Source organism: Carassius auratus, unplaced genomic scaffold, assembly GCF_003368295.1.
Source record: "Carassius auratus strain Wakin unplaced genomic scaffold, ASM336829v1 scaf_tig00037012, whole genome shotgun sequence".
Taxonomy (NCBI): domain Eukaryota; kingdom Metazoa; phylum Chordata; class Actinopteri; order Cypriniformes; family Cyprinidae; genus Carassius; species Carassius auratus.
The window spans coordinates 9,098-33,175 of record NW_020526351.1 but is presented as its reverse complement, the minus strand read 5'-3'; the positions used below and the strand labels follow the sequence as shown (position 1 = coordinate 33,175).

Below are 24,078 nucleotides of genomic sequence, written 5' to 3'. Positions count from 1 at the left end.
GTAAAAATACATTGTTAGATCATGTTAACTAAGGCATTAATCTTAACTAATGACACCTTACTGTAAAGTGTTACTTTTAATGGACAGAACTGCATATAATCTACTGTTCTATCATTTTATATTGTTTAAATCGTATTTCTGCTGATTAGTTGATCTAAAGTGTTTTCTACATTGTTTTAATGTTTTGAAAATACAGAAAGTGCAAATTTTAACACTATTTGAAAGAAATAAAAGAGCGTCAATATTAAATTTCTTTAAAATCAATTAACTCATGAACTTTTAACCTTCTGTCTGTAACGAGTCAACTTGATCTTTCTGAATCTGAATCCAGACATGAAGTGAATCTCAGAAGAACATGGGCAGCTCGTAAGTGACCTCACAAACCATGTTTATGATGTAATACACGTCATTATACACATTTGTGTCCTCATAAACCATATCTTCAAGAACACACACACACACACACACACTCACACACACTAGTATTCCTATCATTGTGGGTTCATTCCATAGGTGTAATTGTTTTTTACTGTACAAACTGTATTTTCCACCCTACACCTAAACCTACCCCTCACACGAAACTACAGGCATTAGATTCTCAAAACACTTCATTCTGTGATTTATAAGCTTGTTTCCTCATGAGGACCTTGTAGGGACATTTGGTTCCTATAATGCAGGGAATACCAGTACACACAAACACACACACTTATCACTTTGGTTTCATTTGATCTATGTTCACACTCACACTTACACACATGCACTAAGTCTCATACACTCTTGCACACTTATGCACACTACACTTGCGTGCTCACATTCTCTTGCACACTTATGCCCTCACACACTCTCACACACTTAAACACTTGCACACTCGGCCTCTTGTGCACACTTATGCTCTCTCACACATTCTCTCTAACACTTAAACACTCTTACTTTCTCGCACACTCACACACTCAGACTCTCTCACACACTTATGCACACACACTCTCTTACACTGATTTCTCGCACACTCACTCTCTCACACACTTGGACTCTCTCGCACACTTAAGCACTCACACTCTTATACACACTCACCCTCTCGCACAATCAAACAATCAGATGGGTTACATTAAGAGCATGAATTCTGAATATGGGTCACCATACTTGGTTGAATGTCACATCACTTTCTTTTACATACACACTTGGACTCTCGCACACTTATGCATGCACACTCTCTTACACACTCACTCTTGCACACTCACACTCTGACTCTCTTGCACCCTTACACACTCAGACTCTTTTGCACACTTAAGCACTCACACTCTTTTACACACTCACTCTCTCACACACACTCGAACTCTCTTGCACAATTACACACTCACACACTCGGACTGTCTCGCACACTTATGCATTCACACTCTTTTACACTCTCACTCTCTCACACACACTCGAACTCTCTTGTACAATTACACAGTCGCACACTCAGAATCTCTCACACACTCGGACTGTCTCGCACACTTACGCACTCACACTCTCTTGCGCACACTTTTGTTCCACACTCTCGCACACACACACACACACACACTCACTCTTACTCACACTCTCATCTGGAAGTCATCTGATGGCCTCAGCTCATGGTTTCAGGGCAACACAAACACATTGTCCACTGCTTGTGTAACATCCTCATTCCTCCACACAAACAACACAGATTCCTTAATTTAGAATCACAATCAGAGTGTCTGAGAGAGAGTGTGTGAGCCACATGTGTGTAAGATCAGCGAACGATGACGCAACGCTCACATCTGCTGTCAGGAGAGCTGGATTTATGCAACATCTCCAGATGAAGCTTCAGTGAAACAAACCTTTCATCTCACAAACATTAAACACCATCAAGTCACTTTCTAGCAGCTTCCTGTTTAAACTCTTTACCAACAGCTGATTAACTTCCAATCACAGTAAGACCAGGCGTCACCACATAGCAATGCTTTCTCAAATGAGTCCAGTCTCTGTACTGATACGTTTACTAACCACACACCAACACCGTCACTCAAATGACTACTGACTAAATGTGAAAAATCACAACTTATACTCAACTTACAGTACATTCATTAAAATCAACTGTTTTTTCATTAATACTTTTTGAGAATTGCTTACTCTTGATTAGAACACAAGTGACTAATATTCATATGATATCAGCATGAAATGTAAAATCACCATCTGTTTTGTAAAAATGCTATAGACCTTCAATTGAACAACGGATGCTATTTCCGTTTACTTACACTGAATGCTCAGATGTGTGCACTGATGTATCTGCTACACAAAATAAGTACAAAATAGCTAGTTATCATGAGATCATTTATACCATTCTTATATTTCACGTATAACGGCGCTCTGATAAAGCACTTAGAGAAATAACAGCATGACTTTGAAAGCATATGAACTGCATTACAAACACATTTAGCTTGACCTGACAAACAAATCACTACATAGAGACAAGAATGAGATACTGAGGTTTCTCTAAACATCTGTACAACCAAAATGTGCTGTTCACCATGAAAAATAGACACCGCTGCAGTTAACAAGTAAAACGCACATAAACACTGGTGGTTTTGTAATACCAGCACTGAGACGTAATCAATCAAAACCTGAGGAAAGTCAAACAGGCTCAAGTAACCAAGTTTATCATTTCTGGAGCACATGAGATGGCCTGAGCCTCTGACCGTGTGTGTGTGTGTGTGTGTGTGTGTGTGTAAAGAAACAGCCAGATGTTTATATGGTTCTCGTGTCCTGCAGCTGATTACCTGAGAAGAATGACATCATAACTGAACCCATATGAGCTGATGATCTCACTGCGCAGGAGTGTGTGTGTGTGTGTGTGTGTGTGTGTGTGTTATCACCGCTGGCTGTTTTGACTGTCGTTCCAGTACAGTGTTGTTCAGTTTCTAATCTGAAACACAAATGTTTGTTTACAGCTGGAACGGAGGAACTGAATCCACAGTGAACGGATCCGTCTGATTGGATCTGGTCAAAGATTCTATCTTTTTAAAATAGATTAGAGTTCATTATAATTACAAACACATACCCCACTAACATCAAACTTACACTGGACACTAGACATCACACAGGACATTCCCAGATAAATACACACACAACACACACACGTGACCTTTGACCTCAGGCTGCCTGGTTCTGATTGGCTCTCAGGTTCAGCTCTGCAGGACTCATGGGTAATGAACACATGACATCATGTCCTCTGGCCTTCAGCTGATGAGCAGAACACGAGTTTCCTTACAGACAGAAAACCCCAAACCGTCTCACTCTGTGTTATAATGAATAATGCATGTCAACTCATCTGTTTGTCTTGTTCATTTGTCTTTTGTTTGCTGAAGATGCAGATCTCCAGTAACATTCAGACAGTCTCAGTGCTTTAAGTGGCCCAAAAGAGGTGCCGGTACTCCATTATAGCCAATTTTTTCTTTTCTGTATTTTTTTTTTTTTTTTTTTTTTGATGACTCTCCTCATCCCCTGAGGTAACAACAACTATATTGAAGGGGTTTTATATACAGCAGTCAACAGGCGACCTTAATAATAAATCCTTTTAATAGTTTGTGGATTTGCTTGAGCTAGAAAAAACTACTGAACATAAATAAAATGTGCAAAAGGATTTTGAAAAAATACCCTTAGAAAGAGCTACTGCATTACTGCATTCAAACTCCCGAACTGATTCAAATGATTCGCGAACCGCTACGAACTCCCGAACTGATTCAAATGATTTGGATCCCCAAAATGACTCAAATGATTCGCGAACCCGCTACGAACTCCCGAACTGACTCAAATGATTCGCGAACTCGCTTTGAACTCCCGAACTGACTCAAATGATTCGCGAACTCGCTTTGAACTCCCGAACTGACTCAAATGATTCGCGATCCCACTCCGACCTCTCGAACTGATTCAAATGATTCGCGATCCGGCCCACTTAAAGCAATGGACAATCTGATGACATCACTGATTACAGTGTGTGTGTGTGTGTGTGTGTGTGTGTGTGTGTGTGTGTGTGTGTGTGTGTGTGTATCTGAAAACAATTATCTCTCAGCAGAGGCAAGTGTGAGTTCTTTCATGAATATGTCATGATGTTTTACTGAGGAATGTGATTTCAAAGTGACTGAGGAGAGACGCACACACACACACACACACACACTCAATCTGTATAATTGGTTTTATTAATTAACATTGTAACTTCATAACTGTTAAACTCTTTATATTTGATCTTCAAACACTCTTATCTGATCCTGCAAATGCAAATAAAGTTTCATCTGTAAAGTTTTCACAGACCAACGTAAATGTATTTTGTAAATATGAACACTTTTTGTTTTTGACGGCTCCTATACCCTCGAAAAAAAGTTGGGTCAGATCACAGATTCTTGATTTTTAAATGTCCCATCTTCTCTGGAACTGGGGTTGTACACTACATAGTAAATCTCAACTGCTTGATTATTTATGGTCACAAGAAATAACTTACATCATCATCCGGCTCTAATCTGATAAATGCAACTCTTCAGCTCAAAAACAGCAGACAGCTTCATGATAATTATACCAACAGACCCTCAGTGACATCATGTGTGCTCGTCTGACACGTGAAGAACAGAAGCTTCGTTAATCATAACAGAGAAATCTGAAAGAGAGATGAGACGCTGATGTGAGGCCGATGTGTGTCAGTGCTTTGGGTTTAGAGCTGAACTCCTCCAGATGATTCTAATTACATTTCTACAGGAGCTTCCAAGACGCCTTGTAAGCCTGTAAAACTCTGTGACGGTGTGATTTTGCACATTGTCTGTTTGTCTGTGAAGATCCAGCGATCACATGGAAAGATAAACTCACAAACTACAGCCATCCACCAGAACATGACTGCTGGAGACTCAGCCGATCACTGATTATTGATCAGAAGCAAAGGCTATATTACTGGTGTTGTAGAAGTTAACTATAATGCAGAGTCAAATGCTACCCTGACACTGTCAGACATCTGAACACATGATGAAGAAACACTGGAGATGCTCAATGATGCCAGATCCATCAGCGTGAAGAACAACCACCTGCCAGTGGGGACAGAACATGGTTATTCTTCTGTCTTCTTCTAAGCATTAACTTCATGTTGATGAATTTCTCAGGAAGCGTGCGTCAGAAGAGCAGCGAGACTAAAGCAAACACCAACATGATGGATGCATCTCCTGAAGATCTGTGGAAACTCCAGAAGATTCCTCTGCGGCCCAGCGCTGCTCCTTACAAGGCATTCGCTCTTTCCAGAGAAACACACGGTACATAAAAAACCCACAGCATGTGTGTGTGTGTGTGTGTGTGTGTGTGAGTCTTTAGTGGGTGTGTCTTTAGTGGGTGTGTGTTGTATGAGATTAGTGGGTGTTGTGTGTGTGTATGTGTGTGTGGTTTTGAGCGCTCTATCACAGATATGTAATCACATTACATCATGCGCTCAAGGCCCCGGGGCCGAATGAGCTCACAGTCACTGACACACATCTGTAAACACGTCTGCAGTGTTTGATTCGTTCCCTCACAGAAGATGAGTGAACACAGACACCAGATCCTGTCAGCACCACTGTGTTCAACACATCCAAACAAGAACCACTTCAGCTTTTACAAGTTAGGTCAAATTCAACTTGATTAAAAAAAATAAATAAATACCTAGCACCTTGCACAACCAAGTTCATTATTAAGGTTAAAAATTAAGGTTTTAAATATAGTTTTAAGTTAGTTACATTTATTTTTTTCAAATGGATTGTATTATATTTTTTCATTCCATTTTAATTTTAATCTTAGCTTTTTTTTTTCTTTTTTTGTCATTGTTATTAAAGTCAGGTCACCTTTATTTATCTAGTGCTTTTAACAACTCAGATTGTGTAAAAGCAGCTTCACAGTATTAAATATGAAAATAGTGTGTCAAGAATGCAGAAGGACATTAGTAATAATTTCAGTTAAAGACTGTTGTTTGTTAAAAAGATTCTATGAACTATAGTTCTTATTTGTTTTTATTTCAGCTTTAGTTTTATTTTAGTTCATCAAGTTAAACTTAAAGAAAATTAGAAATTATATTTTGCCAACTAGCTAAAAATATGTTCATATTTTTTAAATGTTCTTATATTTCATATAACGACAATGATTTGTAATGGTTTTAGTTTAAAGTTCAGTTTTGGTGAAAAATAATATCCCTGCAGAAGAGAATCTCTGCTTCACACCATCAAATAACAAACTAATGAATTAACGAATAATGAATAAAACATTACACACCTATATTATGTGTGTCCAAATGTATCCTGCAAGCACATTCATATAAAGTGAAATATACTGTACAGCAAAATTTAAATGTAACTTTACAGCTTTAGTTGGATGAATGTAACACTAAAACAAAGATAATAAGGTTTTATACACATGAACATCAGCTGTTCTGAAACACTGTAAATAGATGTGAGTTGACCTGACATTGTGCCATCGGCCCGAAGCCTCGTCCTGCTTTATTTAACTCACTTCAGAAAGACCAGCGAGTGTGAATCCGTCTGAATCCTGCAGGATATTTTTACTCACACCAGCATTCAGTTCCTTCTTTAAAAAGGCACCGGGTCGCTCTATTTCTGCTGCTGGATTCATTATCAGCGCGGCTTATTTTCATCTACTCAGACTTATTTTTAAGAGCCTTGTAAGGCAATGAAAATGGAAACATCATTAGCTAAATATGTCTCTGGCAGCATATAAAGTGAGTGTGTGGACTCAGATCTCTGTCCAACCTGGACGCTTCAGTTCGGTTCCTCATTCACAGTCTGTGCTGAGACCGGAGCGTCCGATCAAACATGATGAGACACAGACACAGACGTGTTCTGCAGCACATACTCGTGTGTGTATGTAATGTGTGCACACGCCAGAGAGGAAATGATGTCATACTGCTACAATGAATCCTGCAACAACAGATCAACACACAGAGATCTGAAAACAAACAAACAATCTTGCATCTTGTATGGTTTCTAGAGAAAACCTTCCTTTCCTGACTGACTGACAGAAAGTGTATCGTGGTCCGTTTAAACAACGAGTCTCTGTTAAATGAGTCGTGATTATCTGAATAAACCACTGCAAACAGCACAGAGCCAAAGGAAACACACACAGAGAGAGAGAGACATATACAAACTTTCTCTCATACAAACACACACACACACACACACACACACACACACTTCACCAAACCAAACACTGATTACACAATCACTTCAGCCAGAGTCGTGGTGAATCACACACCACATCCACACAACATTCATTAAATCTGAAAGATGGCACAAAAAAAACTTAAAGGAATTCTAAAATCAAGTTAAAACTTACAAGAAATTATGTAAATGTTAGAAATGTTAAATTAAATAATGTTAAAATAAAAACTTTATTAAAAGCAAATGAAATGCAACAAATCAGAAAAATCTAAAAATAAAAAAGTAAGCTCAGTCAAATACATTTAAATAAAATAGCTTATTTTAAAATTAAAACTTTGAAAAAAATGCTCAATTGAAATAATGTTGAAATAAAAGCATTTAAAATAAAACAAAACTACACACCAGCTTCTGCAGACTTCAGACTTCCAGCTCAAAGTCAAATATTTTAGTCAATAACACACCCTCTTTTGTCAGAGTCAAACTTTGGCCTCAGATGACACACAGACCTGTCAAATACGCAGACTAGAGAAAACTAGTGAGATCAGTTCAAAACACGGTTACAAAAAACAAAAAAACTTTTCATATTATTTTATGCAACTATCTTTCAATCCACAATCCCTTGTTTGTCTGTATGACTATGATGACAGTGATTCAGTCTCCAGACTGGATGAGAAACTCTCTAGTGCACATGCTTCATGTGTTCACTCATGCTATGAAAGCCTGTGTTTTGACTGTGTGATTACACTAACCGTTTGTGTCTAAACCGAAGGATATACTTTTGACTTTGGTCTACATGACAGAGAAAGCTGAGCTCTGACCTCTCTCTCTCCTGCTCCAGCAGGCCGGTGAACTCGTCGCTCTTCCTCATGAAGTCGCTGTGGTTCCTCTTCTCATCCTCGAGGCGGTGGAGTGTCTGTCTGTGAGCTTGCTCCACCAACAGCAGCTGCTCCAGCATCCTTCTGTAGGTCTCCCGCTGCTTCTCCACCAGCCTGTCCAGCTGACACACAAACAGAACACACTCAGATCACGCTCGGAACACGCTCGGATCACGCTCGGAACACGCTCGGAACACGCTCGGAACACGCTCGGAACACGCTCGGATCACGCTCGGATCACGCTCGGAACACGCTCGGAACACGCTCGGATCACGCTCGGATCACGCTCGGATCACGCTCGGAACACGCTCGGATCACGTTCGGGTCACGCTCGGAACACGCTCGGGTCACGCTCGGAACACGCTCGGAACACGCTCGGAACACGCTCGGAACACGCTCGGATCACGCTCGGAACACGCTCGGATCACGCTCGGAACACGCTCGGAACACGCTCGGATCACGCTCGGATCACGCTCGGAACACGCTCGGATCACGCTCGGGTCACGCTCGGGTCACGCTCGGAACACGCTCGGGTCACGCTCGGGTCACGCTCGGAACACGCTCGGGTCACGCTCGGAACACGCTCGGAACACGCTCGGATCACGCTCGGATCACGCTCGGGTCACGCTCGGATCACGCTCGGAACACGCTCGGGTCACGCTCGGAACACGCTCGGGTCACGCTCGGAAACACGCTCAGAACACGCTCAGATCACGCTCAGAACACGCTCAGATCACGCTCAGATCACGCTCAGATCACGCTAAGAACACTTGCAGAGCTGCACAGTCATAGAGTACACTTACTTGAGTACTGTACTTAAGCACACATTTTAAGCATCTGTACTTTTTTTGGAAACGTATAACTTTAACTTCACTACATTTGAAAGACAAACGTGACACTGGAGCACAAATCAGTCATAAGGGTCAATTTTTTAAAATTGTGATGTATGCATCATCTGAAGCTGAATAAATGATCTCTCCACTGATGTGTGGTTTGTTCGGAGGACAATATTTGTCTGAGATACAACTATTATAAATCTGGAATCTGAGGGAGCAAAAAAATCTAAATATTGAGAAAATCATCTTTAAAGTTGTTCAAATGAAGTTCTTAGCAATGCATATTACTAATCAAACATTAAGTTTTGATATATTTACAGTAGGAAGTTTACTAAATATCTTCATGGAACATGATCTTTATTTAATATCCTAATGATTTTTGTCATAAAAGAGAAATGTATAATTGTGACTCATACAGTGTATTGTTGTGTATTTCTACAAATATACGTCTGTGACACTGATGACTGCTTCTGTGCTCCGGAATCACAAATATCATACTTTCACTCCAGTCGATTTCTATCAAGGATCTCGAAGTAGAAAAACGTTATGTAGCAGCTTTGAAAGTCAAAAAGGCGAGTCTAGAGTCTTTCGGTAAACCCTCTTCTAGGATTACGTGAAGCATTTCTTGAACACTTACCAGTTGCAAATGTGAACTTTATTTACAATAACTCAATAACAAGAACAAGAGTTAATTTTGTGGAATATATTAGACACAATATTTTCAGATTTAGCTAAATTGTGTAAATGGTAATATGACCTATAAAGCCACAGAAAAGCTGTGCATCTCCTAACAAAACACAATACTGTAGAAGTTTGACTCTCGTACCTCGCTCATGGGCTTCTCGTAGATGTCCTCCTGCCAGCTGCTCTTGGCCTGGATGGCGTCTCTCTGCAGCGCCTGGAGCACCTTCGGCGGCGTCACGAAGCCGTATTTGGCCTCCAGCAGAGCCAGATCGATTTTATCCGCTTTGAGGACGGTGATCACCTCGTCTCTGGCCTGCAGCAAACACACGTGTCATTAAAACACAGAAACAAACTGTCAATTCTTTACCTGGTCTGGACGATACTTTATTTATTATGAGTGCACGCTGCAGTTTTGTCATCTGTCACTTTAAGTGCTCAATCTCTTTAAACTCAGAAGGATGCTGATTGGCTGTGAGTGTTTAGATTATTTATCAGCTGGAAAAAGTCACTTTGAAAGTGATTCCAACGATATTGTGCATCTGAGTTATCTTTATAATTCTGGCACGGACTTCGCTATCCTCACAGTTACACAGTTAGTATTATAATTTTACTGTAATATTTTTCATTCTTGGTGTGAATGTGAAGAAAATGGAAATAATGTCAGATGTTTTCTTCTGTATGGTGATGTACATCAGAGTCTAACTGATTACTGAAAAAGAACATATGTAGGGCGGGACTTGGTTGTGTGCGTCAGTTGTTTGATTGGATGTTGAGATGTGGGCGTGACATATTCAGATGAGAATGCGTTTGAGGGGCGGAGTTTAGGAGACTAAATGACTGGAGAAATCCTGCATACATCACCAGACAGAAGATCCAATTATGATGACATTCTGATCAAACATGAGCAGATCAATAGGTGCAAGTGCGAGATAACACATGCACAGATGCATTTAGAAACCAGATGTGTGATTTAGGTTCTGAGGTGACCTGCAGTTCTCCTTCCAGCATGCTGAGGAGGAAGAGGAGGTCGTCTCGTGAGAGGTCTCGGCTCTCTCTCTCCGCTCGCCGTCTGCTGTCCTTCAGGTTCCTCTGGACGGAGGCCGTGTCTTCATGAGCGTGTCTCATCCCAGGACTCTCCTCGTGATCAGACATCTGCCGCTGTGCTCGTCCTCTGACCGGAGACAGCTTCCCCTTCACCACGTCTTCCAGCATGATCGAGCACCTGAGCGGAAATGAAATATCACAAACACATCTCAAGAGCAAACATTTGCGAACACATTTTGTGTGTTACATAGAGAATTATGTGTTGTGTTTTGCAAAAAAGTGTCTTATGAGTCAAAAGGCTGATGATGAGTGTGTGTTTTGTAGATGTGGTGTGTGTGTTCTTCTGCTGTTTGAGCGACAGCTTTCAGAAACTGTGAGACAAGTGAAGAGTTTGTCTGTAAGCTGATGTTAAAACTGTACTGAACACAACACGACATATGAACCACATCACAGCGTGCAAAAGCTCTCCACAGATCCAAACTTTAAAGCTCGTCTCTTTGTGGACGTGACATGAAGCGTTTTCATTTCTATTGTACAACAGCATAAAGCAGATTTTACGAGTAGAGTTTGTTCTTTATCTCCAGCAGAAGTCTGTGAAACGAGTGTTTGCTCTGCATGTTCAGACCGATCAGCGCTGATCCATTAATAAAGCAGAGATGTACTTGGCACACACACACACACACTCACACACACACAGAATGAATCAGTCATGATGTCATCTATAAACGACAGATAACAGCCGTGGATCTGAATGAACTTGCAGGACTAAACAATGCCTGTCATACAAACACAATGACAAAAATTGATCTTCACACTCAGTATTATCTTGTTTCCAGTACAAATATCTACACATCCTTAATAATAGACACATTTACTGGAACAGCAAAAGTATTTAAGATATAAAGTCCTGTTTTCAGAAAAAGAAAAAAATACACTCTGATGTGTGTCGCAATACAGAAGAAAACATCTGATTTTCACACATTTATCCTTTAGCAGACACTTTTAATCCATCTCCATTTGATCTAGCACTCTGTCTGTTTTATCTATTTGTTTTCTTTTTATTTATGAATTATTATTTATTATAAATTCACACTTCACCCTCTAACACTTGCACTCTCTATTCTGTTTCCATCTACGATTGCTTCATTTGTAAGTTGCTTTGGATAAAAGCGTCTGCTAAATGACTGAAGGTCAATGTAAACAGATCTTCCTCTGAAACAGAACTGTTAGAGTTTATGTTCTCTTGTGAGGATCTCTGTCATTCAGGCGGAGGAACCGAACTGTGGGTCAGAGGTCAAACAGGAGCTGATCTCAGATCAGATGACATCATCGCTGCAGCACACACACACACACGGGTCAGAAGGTGAGAACACAGGTGTGACTAAACACACAAACTACACCTCTTTCTCACACACACACATTCCAGCAGGCTGATGTCAAGCAGGAGAGAGATGGACAGAACCGGTCTGTTGTGTGTGTGTGTGTGTGTGTGTGTGTGTGTGTGTGCTGATGGTCATAGCGTGAGCAGGCTTTACTCTCATCTGTCAGTTTTATATGTTACATAATCAACAGCACAAAAGATTGAGAACAAGAGTTTGCGAATGTCATCCGGCCCTCGGGCTCTGTGTGTGTGTGTGTGTGTGTGTGTGTTCAGTTGTGTAACTGCTTATAAGGTGTTTTGTTCAGAGGTTTGTGAGAGTAAATCAGTTCACACCCGTTTCTCTTAAAGAATACGATTAGAAGTCGTCCAGCGTGGAAGTTTGACGAGGCTCCTGGTGGCTGCTATAAGATGTTATATGTCATTCATAAACATAATGTCAATTACTGTTCATTTTTAGTATTTCTTATGCTTTTATTACATCTGTGCATTTCTCACCGAGCATGAATAATGTCATCTGTGATTATTTCAGGCTCCTATCTGCTCCCACATCAGAGATATCAACCCCAAATGAGGGGAATTTTAAACTATTTCAGATAAATAAATAAACTATACTTACTGTAGATGCCCCCTAAAACCATCAGGACTTGACCATGTTTGGAGCGGTTGAGATGGACTGACCTCATACACAGACCAGCAGACATACTCTCAATCTTACGTCTGAGTACATTTAACATGTTCCAGAAACCACAGCGGAGATAAAACAAATAGAGTAATCAAGATATGACGCGCTGTTTACAGATTTGGATTACAAGAAAACTCTACGAGGTTGAGAAGCTGTACTTTAGTGGAGAAGAGACATCATTATATCAACCAAAGCAGACCCACGGCAATGTTTGTGAAACGTTTCATTTAGGTTCAACAATTGAGTCGATGCACGAGAGTTTCTCATTAACACAAGAAGAACTGAGTGAGCAGCACGCACGTCTGACTTCATCTACAACTAATTACACCAATGACTTCTGAAAAGATAGGAAAATTTATTCAGCAAAAGTTAAAGGTAATAGTTCACCCAAAATAGCTGGAAATGTGCTCACTCTCAGTTCTTCTGAGACCAGGAGAAGAAGTGCATCTGCTGTTGTCTCTCACAGATTTGTTTAGATCTGTTTAATCGCTGCTTGATCTGTGCAGATTTCTCTCCTGATTCAGACAGAACACTTTTTCACTGGAGGAAGTGTTATTCTGGATTATAGACTCTATGTGTTTGAGTTAAAATCATCTTAATGCTGGATGTGTTTCAGGTTTTGTCTTCTCCAGATGTTCACTGATGGACTGGAGTGCTGTGGATTATTGTGATGTTTTTATCAGACTCTCATTCTGACGGCACCCATTCACTGCAGAGCATCCATTGATGAGACACTGATATACATTTTCAGCTAATGTTTATTTTTGGGTGAACTGATCCATTATATATTTAAAATAGAGCTCAAATAGAGGCGGATCTACAGATCTGGATTAATTTATAATGACATCATTCAGAAACATGAAGGAGCTCTCTCTCTCTCTCTCTCTCTCTCTCTCTCTCTCTGTGCAAATGTTGTTGAAAAACACTTCTGAAGATAAATGACAGTCAGAAAATACCAGGAAGGATGTAATTATTGGGATGACATTGTGTTGGAATGACAATAACGGCATGTGTGTGTCGATCAGATGAGCTCTGTCTGTCTGTCTGGGTTTGTTTGGTTCTTCATCATGTCTCTGAGAAATGTGGCACCTCAGTACTGACCCGGATTCTGCTCATTCCTCAAACGAGACTGACGTTCATCTGCTGAACTACGACACGGCCGGAGCTCAGATCAGCAAACGCCATCACACACACACAAAAACAAGAGCACACACACACACACACTCTCTCTCTCTCTCTCTCTCTCCCTCTGATTTTGACTCACTGCTGCCATCTTCTGGTCACTGAGAGAGTATGTGTGTGTGTGTGTGTGTGTGTGTGTGTGAGTGTGTGTGTGTGTGTGTGTGTGTGTGTGTGTGTGTGTGTGTGTGTGTGTGTGTGAGTGTGTGTGTGTGTGTGTGTGTGTGTGTGTGTGTGAGTGTGTGTGTGTGTATCATATCAGGACACAACTTTGTATAATGACATGGGTATAACACAGGTATTACAAGGAGAGGGTGACTTGCATGTGTGTGTGTACTAACACAAGACTTCCAATCCTGCTCTTTAAAATGACTTACAATTACCACAATCCGTTTCTTAACATTAACGAGGAAAGCTTTGAAAAGGGTAGCTAACAACTTTCAGATTGGCCCTTCAACACACTAGCAAACGTTTTCAGTGTGTGTTTGTGGAGTAAGAGGTGCTTGTTCCAATAGATGTATTATGATTTAATTGTCATTATTTCTTCACAAAAAAATGTAAATGTACTTTACAACACTGTCACTTAGCAAATCTGTAGCAAATTTATCAAATAACTTACACAGAAATGGCATGTAACGTTTTGTATTAAATGGGTCATGAACACAAAAACCAACATTCCCCTGATCTTTTGACATGTAAGAGTTCATAATACTTTACAAAAACATCCTGTACGTTTCGCAACTCAAAACTTCCTTGCTAAGAAAATCTTATACTGAAGGCAGTCTGTGATAACGACAGCTTGTGGAATGTACTACTCTATGATGTTATAGTGTGGATAAGCTCCGCCTCCACAGAAAAAGATCAACACCTGCTTCTACACCACTGCCTGTTTAGCCCCGCCCACTGACAGCTTGTTTAGCCCCTCCCACCGATACTACACCACGGCTTGTTTAGCCCCTCCCACTGATAGCTTGTTTAGCCCCTCCCACTGATACTACGCCACTGTCTGTTAGCCCCGCCCACCGATAGTACACTACTGCTTGTTTAGCTCCTCCCACTGATACTACACCACTACCTGTTAGCCCCACCCACCGATACTACACCACTGCCTGTTTAGCCCCGCCCACGATACAACACCACTGCTTGTTTAGCCCTTCCCACTGATACTACACCACTGCCTGTTAGCCCCGCCCACCGATACTACACCGCTGCCTGTTTAGCCCCGCCCACCAATACTACATCACTGCCTGTTTAGCCCCGCCCGCTGATACTACACCACTGCTTGTTTAGCCCCTCCCACTGATTCTACACCACTGCCTGTTAGCCCCGCCTACCGATACTACACCGCTGCCACAACTATTAGCCGATCACAGCAGTTAGCGTTTACTTCTGAGTTTATGATCATCCACATCTATTCAAACAGCGTTCTAATAAGTGTCAAAAACAGGACAGAAAATAGCCTTATACTTTTAAATCATGATGCTTTTAAAAAAAACTTGATACAATTATATATGTACCTCAGAGAGCAGTAGAAAATGCACCTTTAAATGTGACATTTTGAAGTAGAGAAACTGAAATAGTATATTCTTCTAAAACATTCATTAATCTTTTCTTATAACTTTGAAAGATAATTTTTACAACGTAAAGTGTGTAGCACACATTGAGCACAAACAGCATGATCAAAACGTGCCATAAACATCCAGAACATAATGCATGAGATACAGTATCCCACAATGCACTGCGCAGAACATTTCCAGTGTGATGATTCAGAGTTTGCTTCATTTATACAGGAAATTGCATCACTTTTTACTATCTCAGCGATGATAACTGAAGTGATGAGCTCATGAGACAAAAGCGATGAAAACATTTATATCATTGTATATTGCTCAAGATACAATTGTTTTTAAATGAGCGGGCAATGAACAGTAAATACCGTGCAGTGTTCAGTGTGTGTGTGTGTGTGTGTGTGTGTGATTACATTCATCTGTAAACAATGAAAAGATCATCTCTCTGGATCATTTTTCACATCCGTTTTCTTCTCATTGTGATTCCTCAGATCATAAACAGCTTCAGCATGTTTCTGGAGCTGTGAATGAGTCCGAAGTGAACTTCTGTCTGTGATTAATTACTGTCTGACATTCATTAATTAATGTCAGTAATTAATGCAAGAGCTTTATTAATGAATGCATGTCTGAATGAGCAGGTGCAACGAGAGTGGAGCTAAAATTACTACAACAGAAAGAGCTACTGCAATATTTCAGTTTCAGACATAGAATAAACCCATGCATGTGAATCTGCCCTTATTTGTGACGCTCTGAGTCTGTCTTCAGTGCGTATGATCGGCTGCAAGCCTCACGGCTAAAATTAGGGTCACCCGAAACCCCCACACTGAGCAAAGGGTGTGAGACGCACAAAATACCGGCTACACGGCAAACCGGACATATGGAGCGTGTGCACAAACATGACATCCATACGCTGGATGAGCTTAGGCTGTTCAACGCGGCAGCATCCTGATTGATTGTGTCTTTCACAGCACTATCTTTAGCATCTGTCTGAACACCTGCACCCCTCAAGATATCAAGTGTTACACTTTCCATTAACTTCTGCTTACGACTGGGCAATATGACCAAAAACCAGACACTCATCATTATAATCATGGCACTGATACACTCACAGTTAGTTCACAGCATGCCAGCTCTTCATAGCGAACATGCAGCAACACATTTAGGTATTATTATAATAAACATTAACATCATGAATCACACATATATTCCTGTAGAACAGATGCAGATGTCTGGTTTATCCTTTGACTAGTTCATGTGTAACTGGATCTGTAACTCTGTTTCTGATCAATAGGTCATGAAGGGAGCGCAGCAGAAGTCTCATTGATCAGCTCCGTCTGCCAGGAACATCTGCCTGCTCTTCACTGGAGTCTGCTGTGCATTGATCCAGACGGAAATCAATCTCAAGCGTTTAGCATTTCATTCAGAAAGTGCTGGAACAATGAGGACTGTACGCAATGACACGAGACACTAGTGCACTGCATACTGTGTACTACATCTGCAACAGTATGCAGCATATAATCAAACTCATATCATGTCATATGATCATCTCATAAAAACACTGCATTGATAAGTCAGTGTTATGAAACTTAAAAAATCCTGGCTGATATAATTAAGAGTAAAACATTACTAAACTAATTCTTTAATTAAATAAAAGCAAAGGGGAAAATATCATTAGGATCAGTTTCAGAATTGATTTTTCCAGCTGATATATGATTTAAACATTGACAGCCAATCAGAATCCTTCCGACTTTAAGGAGCTCGAGCAAGTGGCAGATGACAAAACAACAGCGTGATTATCATTTATCATTACAGTTATCATTATTGCTATCGTTTGCATTATAGTTAACATTATCGTTACAGGTATCGTTATTGTTAGTATTGTTATTGTTAGTATAGTTATAATTGTTGTTAATGTTATTGTTATAGTTATCATAAAAACTAAAGTTATAGTTATCATAGTCTTAATTATCATTAGCATTATCGTTATAGTTATCATTATAGCTTTCACTATTTTTAACATAATTGTTGTCCTAGTTATTATTATCATTAAAGTTATTATGTAGCTATTGTTATAGTGAAAGTTATCATCATTATAGTTAAATGTTATAGTTTTCGTTATTGTGGTATAGTTATTATAGTTAACATTATTAACATTGATTTTATCATAGTTAACATTGTAGGTATTGTTACAGTTATTATTAACATAACAGTTATCATTAACATCGTAGTTAACGCTACAGTTATGGCCACAGTAATCATTATAGTTCAGGATCACGGAGTGGAGGTCAGTGCAGTGCATTGTGGGATACAGTGTTCAGCAGCAGATCTGTGGATCCACACACACACACACACACACACACACACGGATCATCTGTCGAGCTCACCTCAGTGATCATGCAGGCCGCGGCTGGACGCTGGACCGTGTGCTCCTGCGGCTCCTCGTGTGTCACACAGCTGTGGGGCGAGGACAGAAAATAGCTTGGTAATTGCTGCTGTCGTCTGATGAATGCCAGAGGGGAACAAGGCCACACTGACACGCAGAACCCCGCTGGTCAGATTTAGGCCTCTGATCCCCGCTAACAAAGGAAATTATGATCGGCACACAGTGAGCAGCCAGTTTGACCAATCAGAGCCCGATCTGTGCAGTCACAGCCGGTAAATATATCCAGACGGGAAACTCACAGTGTAAGACGCGCTGATGTGGGGCATTTCAATGAGACGGAATCATTTCAGTGTGTGAAAACATGATTTCATAAGATATTAAAGGATAAGTTCAGTATAAAGCTTCGCTGATAATTTATTCACCCTCATGTCCTCCAAGATGTTCATGTCTTTCTTTCTTCAGTCACAATTTTTTTTTGTTTTCTGAGGAAAACATGCAGGATTTTTCACCATATAGTGGATGACCAATGATTTTAAAGTCCAAAATGCAGTTTCAAAGATATGATTCCAGCTGTGGTATAAGGGTCTTATCTAGAGAAACGATCAATCATTTTCTTAAAAAAATTATATGTATACTTAGTTAACGTGTCTTCACACATTACGTAATCCTGTTGGAAAGGTCACATGAGATTAGTTCTTAATCTGTGTACTTTGGTTTAAAGCTCCTTCTCATTTATCCTTCAACTTTAAAATCATCTGACAGCGTAGATTTTTTTTTTTTTTTTTTTTTTTGTAAAGGGCAATTACTTTTTTTGGATGTTGGATTTGTAAAAACTCATGTGCTTCTGCCTGCATTCACGCGTGACCTTTTCTTTAATTTTTTTTTTTTTTTAAGAAAATGAGAGATAGTTTCACTAGATTAGACCCTTGTTCCTCGGCTGGGTCATGTAAAGCTCTTTGAAGCTGCATTTTAAACAATCCAATCGTTGGCCACCACTGAAGTCAACTATATGGAGCTAAATCCTAATATGTTTTCCTCAAAAAACTGAATTTCTTCGTGACTGAAGAAAGAAAGACATGGATATCTTGGATGACATGGGGATGAGTAAATTATTAGGAAATGTTTATTCTGGAAGTGTAAACAAACACACACACAAAACACACACATCACACACACACACACACACACACACTCGACACACATCATTTAATGTATCATTATACTGTAATTATTGTTGTATTTATCATTATAGATATAGATTTCAGATAATGTTGTATGTAGTCTAATGTTAACTGGAATAAAAACTAAAACAGTTCATGTTATAATTTAAGGTAGCATTAACTTTACAGTTAATGATATAGTTATTTGAAGTTATTGTTATAATATATATTAGAATATATATAAATATATATAATATATAATAAAGTTATCATTGTAGTTATCAATATAGTTATAGTTATTGTTATCATTACAATTAACTTTATATAGTTATTTATATCACGCGTGACATATATGCTGCATAAATCCCATTATCCAGAATAAGCCTAAGCTAATCAATGTGTGAGATGTTCGGTGAGCGTTTGCTCCTCTGACCGCTACAAATAGAGCCTTTTTATCAGAGCGCTGGAAACTGATCCTTGATCTAAAACGGAGCATGGCTGACCGGAGTGCTGCCAGATTCCCTGCCCAACATCAGACTTACATCAGACTAACATCAGACCAACAACAGACCAACAACAGACTAACAACAAACCAGTATCAGACTAACATCAGACTAACATCAGACTAACATCAGACCAACAACAGACTAACATCAGACCAACAACAGACCAACAACAGACTAACAACAAACCAGTATCAGACTAACATCAGACTAACATCAGACCAACAACAGACTAACATCAGACTAACAACAAACCAGTATCAGACTAACATCAGACTAACAACAAACCAGTATCAGACTAACATCAGACTAACATCAGACCAACAACACTAACTACAGGCCAACATCAGACCAACGTCAGACCAACGTCAGACCAAGATCAGACTAACGTCAGGCCAACATCAGACTAACATCAGACCAAGATCAGACTAACGTCAGACCAAGATCAGACTAACGTCAGACCAAGATCAGACTAACGTCAGGCCAAGATCAGACTAACGTCAGACCAAGATCAGACTAACGTCAGGCCAAGATCAGACTAACGTCAGGCCAACATCAGACTAACGTCAGACCAAGATCAGACTAACGTCAGGCCAACATCAGTCTAACGTCAGGCCAACATCAGACTAACGTCAGACCAAGATCAGACTAATGTCAGACCAAGATCAGACTAACGTCAGACCAAGATCAGACTAACGTCAGACCAAGATCAGGCTAACGCCAGACCAAGATCAGACTAACGTCAGGCCAAGATCAGACTAACGTCAGGCCAACATCAGACTAACGCCAGCCCAACATCAGACTAATGTCAGACCAAGATCAGACTAACGTCAGGCCAAGATCAGACTAACGTCAGGCCAACATCAGACTAACGTCAGACCAAGATCAGACTAATGTCAGACCAAGATCAGACTAACGCCAGACTAACAACAGGCCAACATCAGACTAACAACAGACCAACATCAGACTAACGTCAGACCAAGATCAGACTAACGTCAAACCACATCAGACTAACGTCAGGCCAACATCAGACTAACGTCAGGCCAACATCAGACTAACGTCAGGCCAACATCAGACTAACGTCAAAACAACATCAGACTAACGTCAAAACAACATCAGACTAACCTCATGCCAAAATTTTGCTGTGTGCTTTTGTCATTTTCTTAGTTTTTGTTTCAATACATCTATGCAGTTTTTTTGTTGTTGTTGTTATTTCAGTACATCAAGTGAAACTAGTCACGTCACCTTTATTTATACAGCGCCTTTAAGTCAAAGCAGCTTTACAATATCAGTATGAAACAGTATGAAACTAGATGAAATTGTCAAAACAACACCCAAGCAACCACCCAGAACATAGGTTCTCATAATATTGAAATATTGAAAACAGATTTATTAGCTCAAAACTTGAACTAATAGTAACTAAGTTTCAAGAGGTGTCCATGTGAAGCTGCAGGAGTTTGTGTAAAGAACCAGGAATAATCCTTAGTGATTACAGCCTCAAACCCTGGGCACCAGCAGTGTGAATCTGTGTTATTAGGCCGTGTTTGACGTCTTTAATCCAGCTTGAAGGTGTCCAAACGCTAATTAACGACATCTGCTCCGCTTCCCCAGTCCTGTCAATCACACTAACCAGAGGACGCTTTAGCTGCGATAAAACTCTGTCTGACACGCATTTCACAATCCTCATGACGTGGATGCTGCGTCACAAGAACTGACACAGACCAGTCCAAACGTCTCATAACACTAAAGAAAGTTCATACTTTGTGTCCTTCTAATTTAATACACATTTTAACAAATTATAAGTCAGTGAAAGTTGAAATGGATCATAAAATGTGAGAATGTCTCAGTGTTTTCAGCACCACTGGACCCAGGGTTATTACAATTAAAACTAAAATATATGTTAACTGAAATAAAATAAAATATAAAAACGTACACTTATTTCAGATAGTTTCCAAGGCAAATGTTTAATACTTAGCTTTCCAGGTTTATATTAAGTTTGAATCTCAAATAAATAAATTCTTGGACCTCATTCATTGTTAAAAGCCTAACCATGAGCATAACTTCTGCTAATGTTTTCAAGGTCAGTCGGTCACAGAAACAGCATACAGAAGGATTTATTGATCCTCCAGAAGCATCTGTCCCTGCTCCTCACTCAAAAACTCCTTCATCTGGACGAGAAGAAACCGAACACATGATCAGATCACTGATAATCCACCTCAGACGCGCTGCTCGTCCCAGATCTGCTCAGCTTTTCACAGCAGAAGGTCTGATCGCTGACAGACCGTGTGTCTGGATCTCAGTAGATTAAAAACACTCGTCTGTCTCTTCTGATTAAACACCGCTCAGATGAGTCCATCAGTGTTGGGAAGGTTACTTTAGAAATGTAATCGGTTACAGATTCCAAGTTACTCTAAGATGTAATAAGTAGAGTAACTATTAAATTACTTTATTAAATAAAAAATGACTTCATTGAGTCACTGGTGTGAATGTATGCGGTGGCTCTGGAAGCACATTTAGTGAGTTTGAGCTTGTTTGTGGATCTCAGAGCACATGGTGAGAATAACGGGATCTCGGCCAGAGCGTATCAGTGTCTCATCTGTCTCACACACACACACACACACACACACAAAGCTTGAAACCTGAGCCCTGGATCTGAGCATGAGCTTCAGTCCATGTGCAGAAGAAGAAGCAGAATCCACAACAAAACCACTGAGGCACATTACACACTCACACTAACAGCACTGTTTCTAGAAAGCAGCTTCTTACAGTGTATTCAGCTGCTTGCACACATTCTGAAATTCAATTAAATGATGCATTAATATAATGCTTTTCAAAACTTTTAATAACTTTACACACAAGACCAAGAATTGCGCACAGAATGTAAAATGTCTCTCATCACTTTCAAAATGAAGCACTGCATTAAAAATATCACAAACACATCTCAAAAGCAAACATTTGCAAACACCTTTGCCATAATATTAATTTCTTTTAGATGTGTGTGTGTTAAACAGAGAACTGTGTGCTGTGTTTTGCAAAAAGTGTTTTATGAAATTGAAAACTGAGTGTATGTTTTGTAGATCTGGTGTGTGCTTCTGCTGTTTGAGTGACAGCTTTCAGAAACTGTGTGACAAGTGAAGATTCTGTGTAAGCTGTGGAATAAAAAACTGTAAAGCAGACAATAAACAAGTCATAAGAAAATAACAGATGATGAAAAATGTATCAAATTGAAAATACTGAGCTGTACAGCAGCTCTACAGAAGACAAGAGTCATTATTCAGCTCAGTGAGACGATGGCCCGGTTATTTTAGCATCATTGAGATCCTATTATAATTCCCATCTAGTACGTGTTCTAGCTTGATATTTATAATTAACCCTAATTATTAGAGTACACCTTGCAGATGTGATAATCAGCAGCTACACCGTCCTTCATCATGACCTCAAAGACAGAGACACCTCGCCATCTGCAGCGTGTTACCTTCAGAAACACAACACACACACAAACACACACACACACACACACAGATCGCAGCATGTGAAGCCTCTCACCTCAACTCCTCTGATCTCACACCTCTTCTCTTTTCCTCCTGAGCGTCTGCTGCAGTGATCCAGTCACATTCAGAGATTCAGACCGAGTGACAGACAGAGAGAGAGAGAGAGTGAGAGACAGAGAGAGAGAGAGAGAGTGTGTGTGAGAGAGTGAGAGAGAGAGAGTGAGAGACAGAGAGAGAGAGCGAGAGTGTGTGTGAGAGAGCAAGAGAGAGCGAGTGACAGATAGAGAGAGAGAGAGAGAGAGAGAGACAGAGAGAGAGAGAGAGAGTGAGAGACAGAGAGAGAGAGCGAGAGTGTGTGTGAGAGAGCAGGAGAGAGCGAGTGACAGATAGAGAGAGAGAGAGAGAGAGACAGAGAGAGAGAGAGAGAGTGAGAGACAGAGAGAGAGAGCGAGAGTGTGTGTGAGAGAGCGAGAGAGAGCGAGTGACAGATAGAGAGAGAGAGAGAGAGTGAGAGAGTGAGAGACAGTAGGGTCTGCAGTGGGAGGAGAGACGGCGGATATCAGAGCTACAGTTAAATATAACACACACACACAGTGCTCAGAAGAGACCCAGGATGCACCTCATGTATGTCTGGAGCTGCAGTCTAGAGAAAGAAGTGTCAGAGTGTGTGTTTGTGTGTGTGTGTGTATGTGTGTGTGTAAGTTAAACATTTTCTCAGTTATATGCAAATGTTCCATTGTATCATTTTGCAAACATTATGGAAATGTTACTTTTTAATGTTTTCTGAACATTCCAAAACAAGTAGCAACATTTTAAAAAACTGTAACTGAAAAAGCAAAGAATGATGAATGATGCATAAATAAAAGGAGAATGTAAGTAAAAAGCAGATGAGACTGAATGAACATTGTATTAATGTTTGAGAGAAAGAACATTGCCTGTCAGCGGTGTGTTTAACTGAGCGCAGTGTTTCTGTGTTGTGTGTTTGTTTACGGTTCTCATAAAACACACAGCTGTTTGGTCATTTGCTCTGTTTCCATGGAGACGCTGTCAATCACACCTGTCGTCCTTCTCACAGAGCAAACCATGAGATGACACTGATGGAGCCACTGAGGGCCCACAG

At 40.2% G+C, this 24,078-nt stretch overlaps 1 protein-coding gene across 1 annotated transcript in view; it reads right to left on the bottom strand.

The window, feature by feature from the left end:
- LOC113082881 (filamin A-interacting protein 1-like) overlaps nucleotides 1–23,122 on the bottom strand; it is a 29,574-nt gene extending 6,452 nt beyond the window's left edge. The window contains exons 1-6 of the mRNA XM_026254289.1: nucleotides 23,014–23,122; nucleotides 22,234–22,259; nucleotides 17,806–17,875; nucleotides 10,558–10,792; nucleotides 9,713–9,883; nucleotides 7,994–8,172 (exon numbers count right to left, since the gene is read on the bottom strand). Of these exons, the coding sequence (XP_026110074.1) occupies nucleotides 7,994–8,172; nucleotides 9,713–9,883; nucleotides 10,558–10,782 (575 nt within the window). The 5' untranslated portion in view covers nucleotides 10,783–10,792; nucleotides 17,806–17,875; nucleotides 22,234–22,259; nucleotides 23,014–23,122. The remainder of the gene's footprint in view (nucleotides 1–7,993; nucleotides 8,173–9,712; nucleotides 9,884–10,557; nucleotides 10,793–17,805; nucleotides 17,876–22,233; nucleotides 22,260–23,013) is intronic.
- Nucleotides 23,123–24,078: the final 956 nt, after the last annotated feature.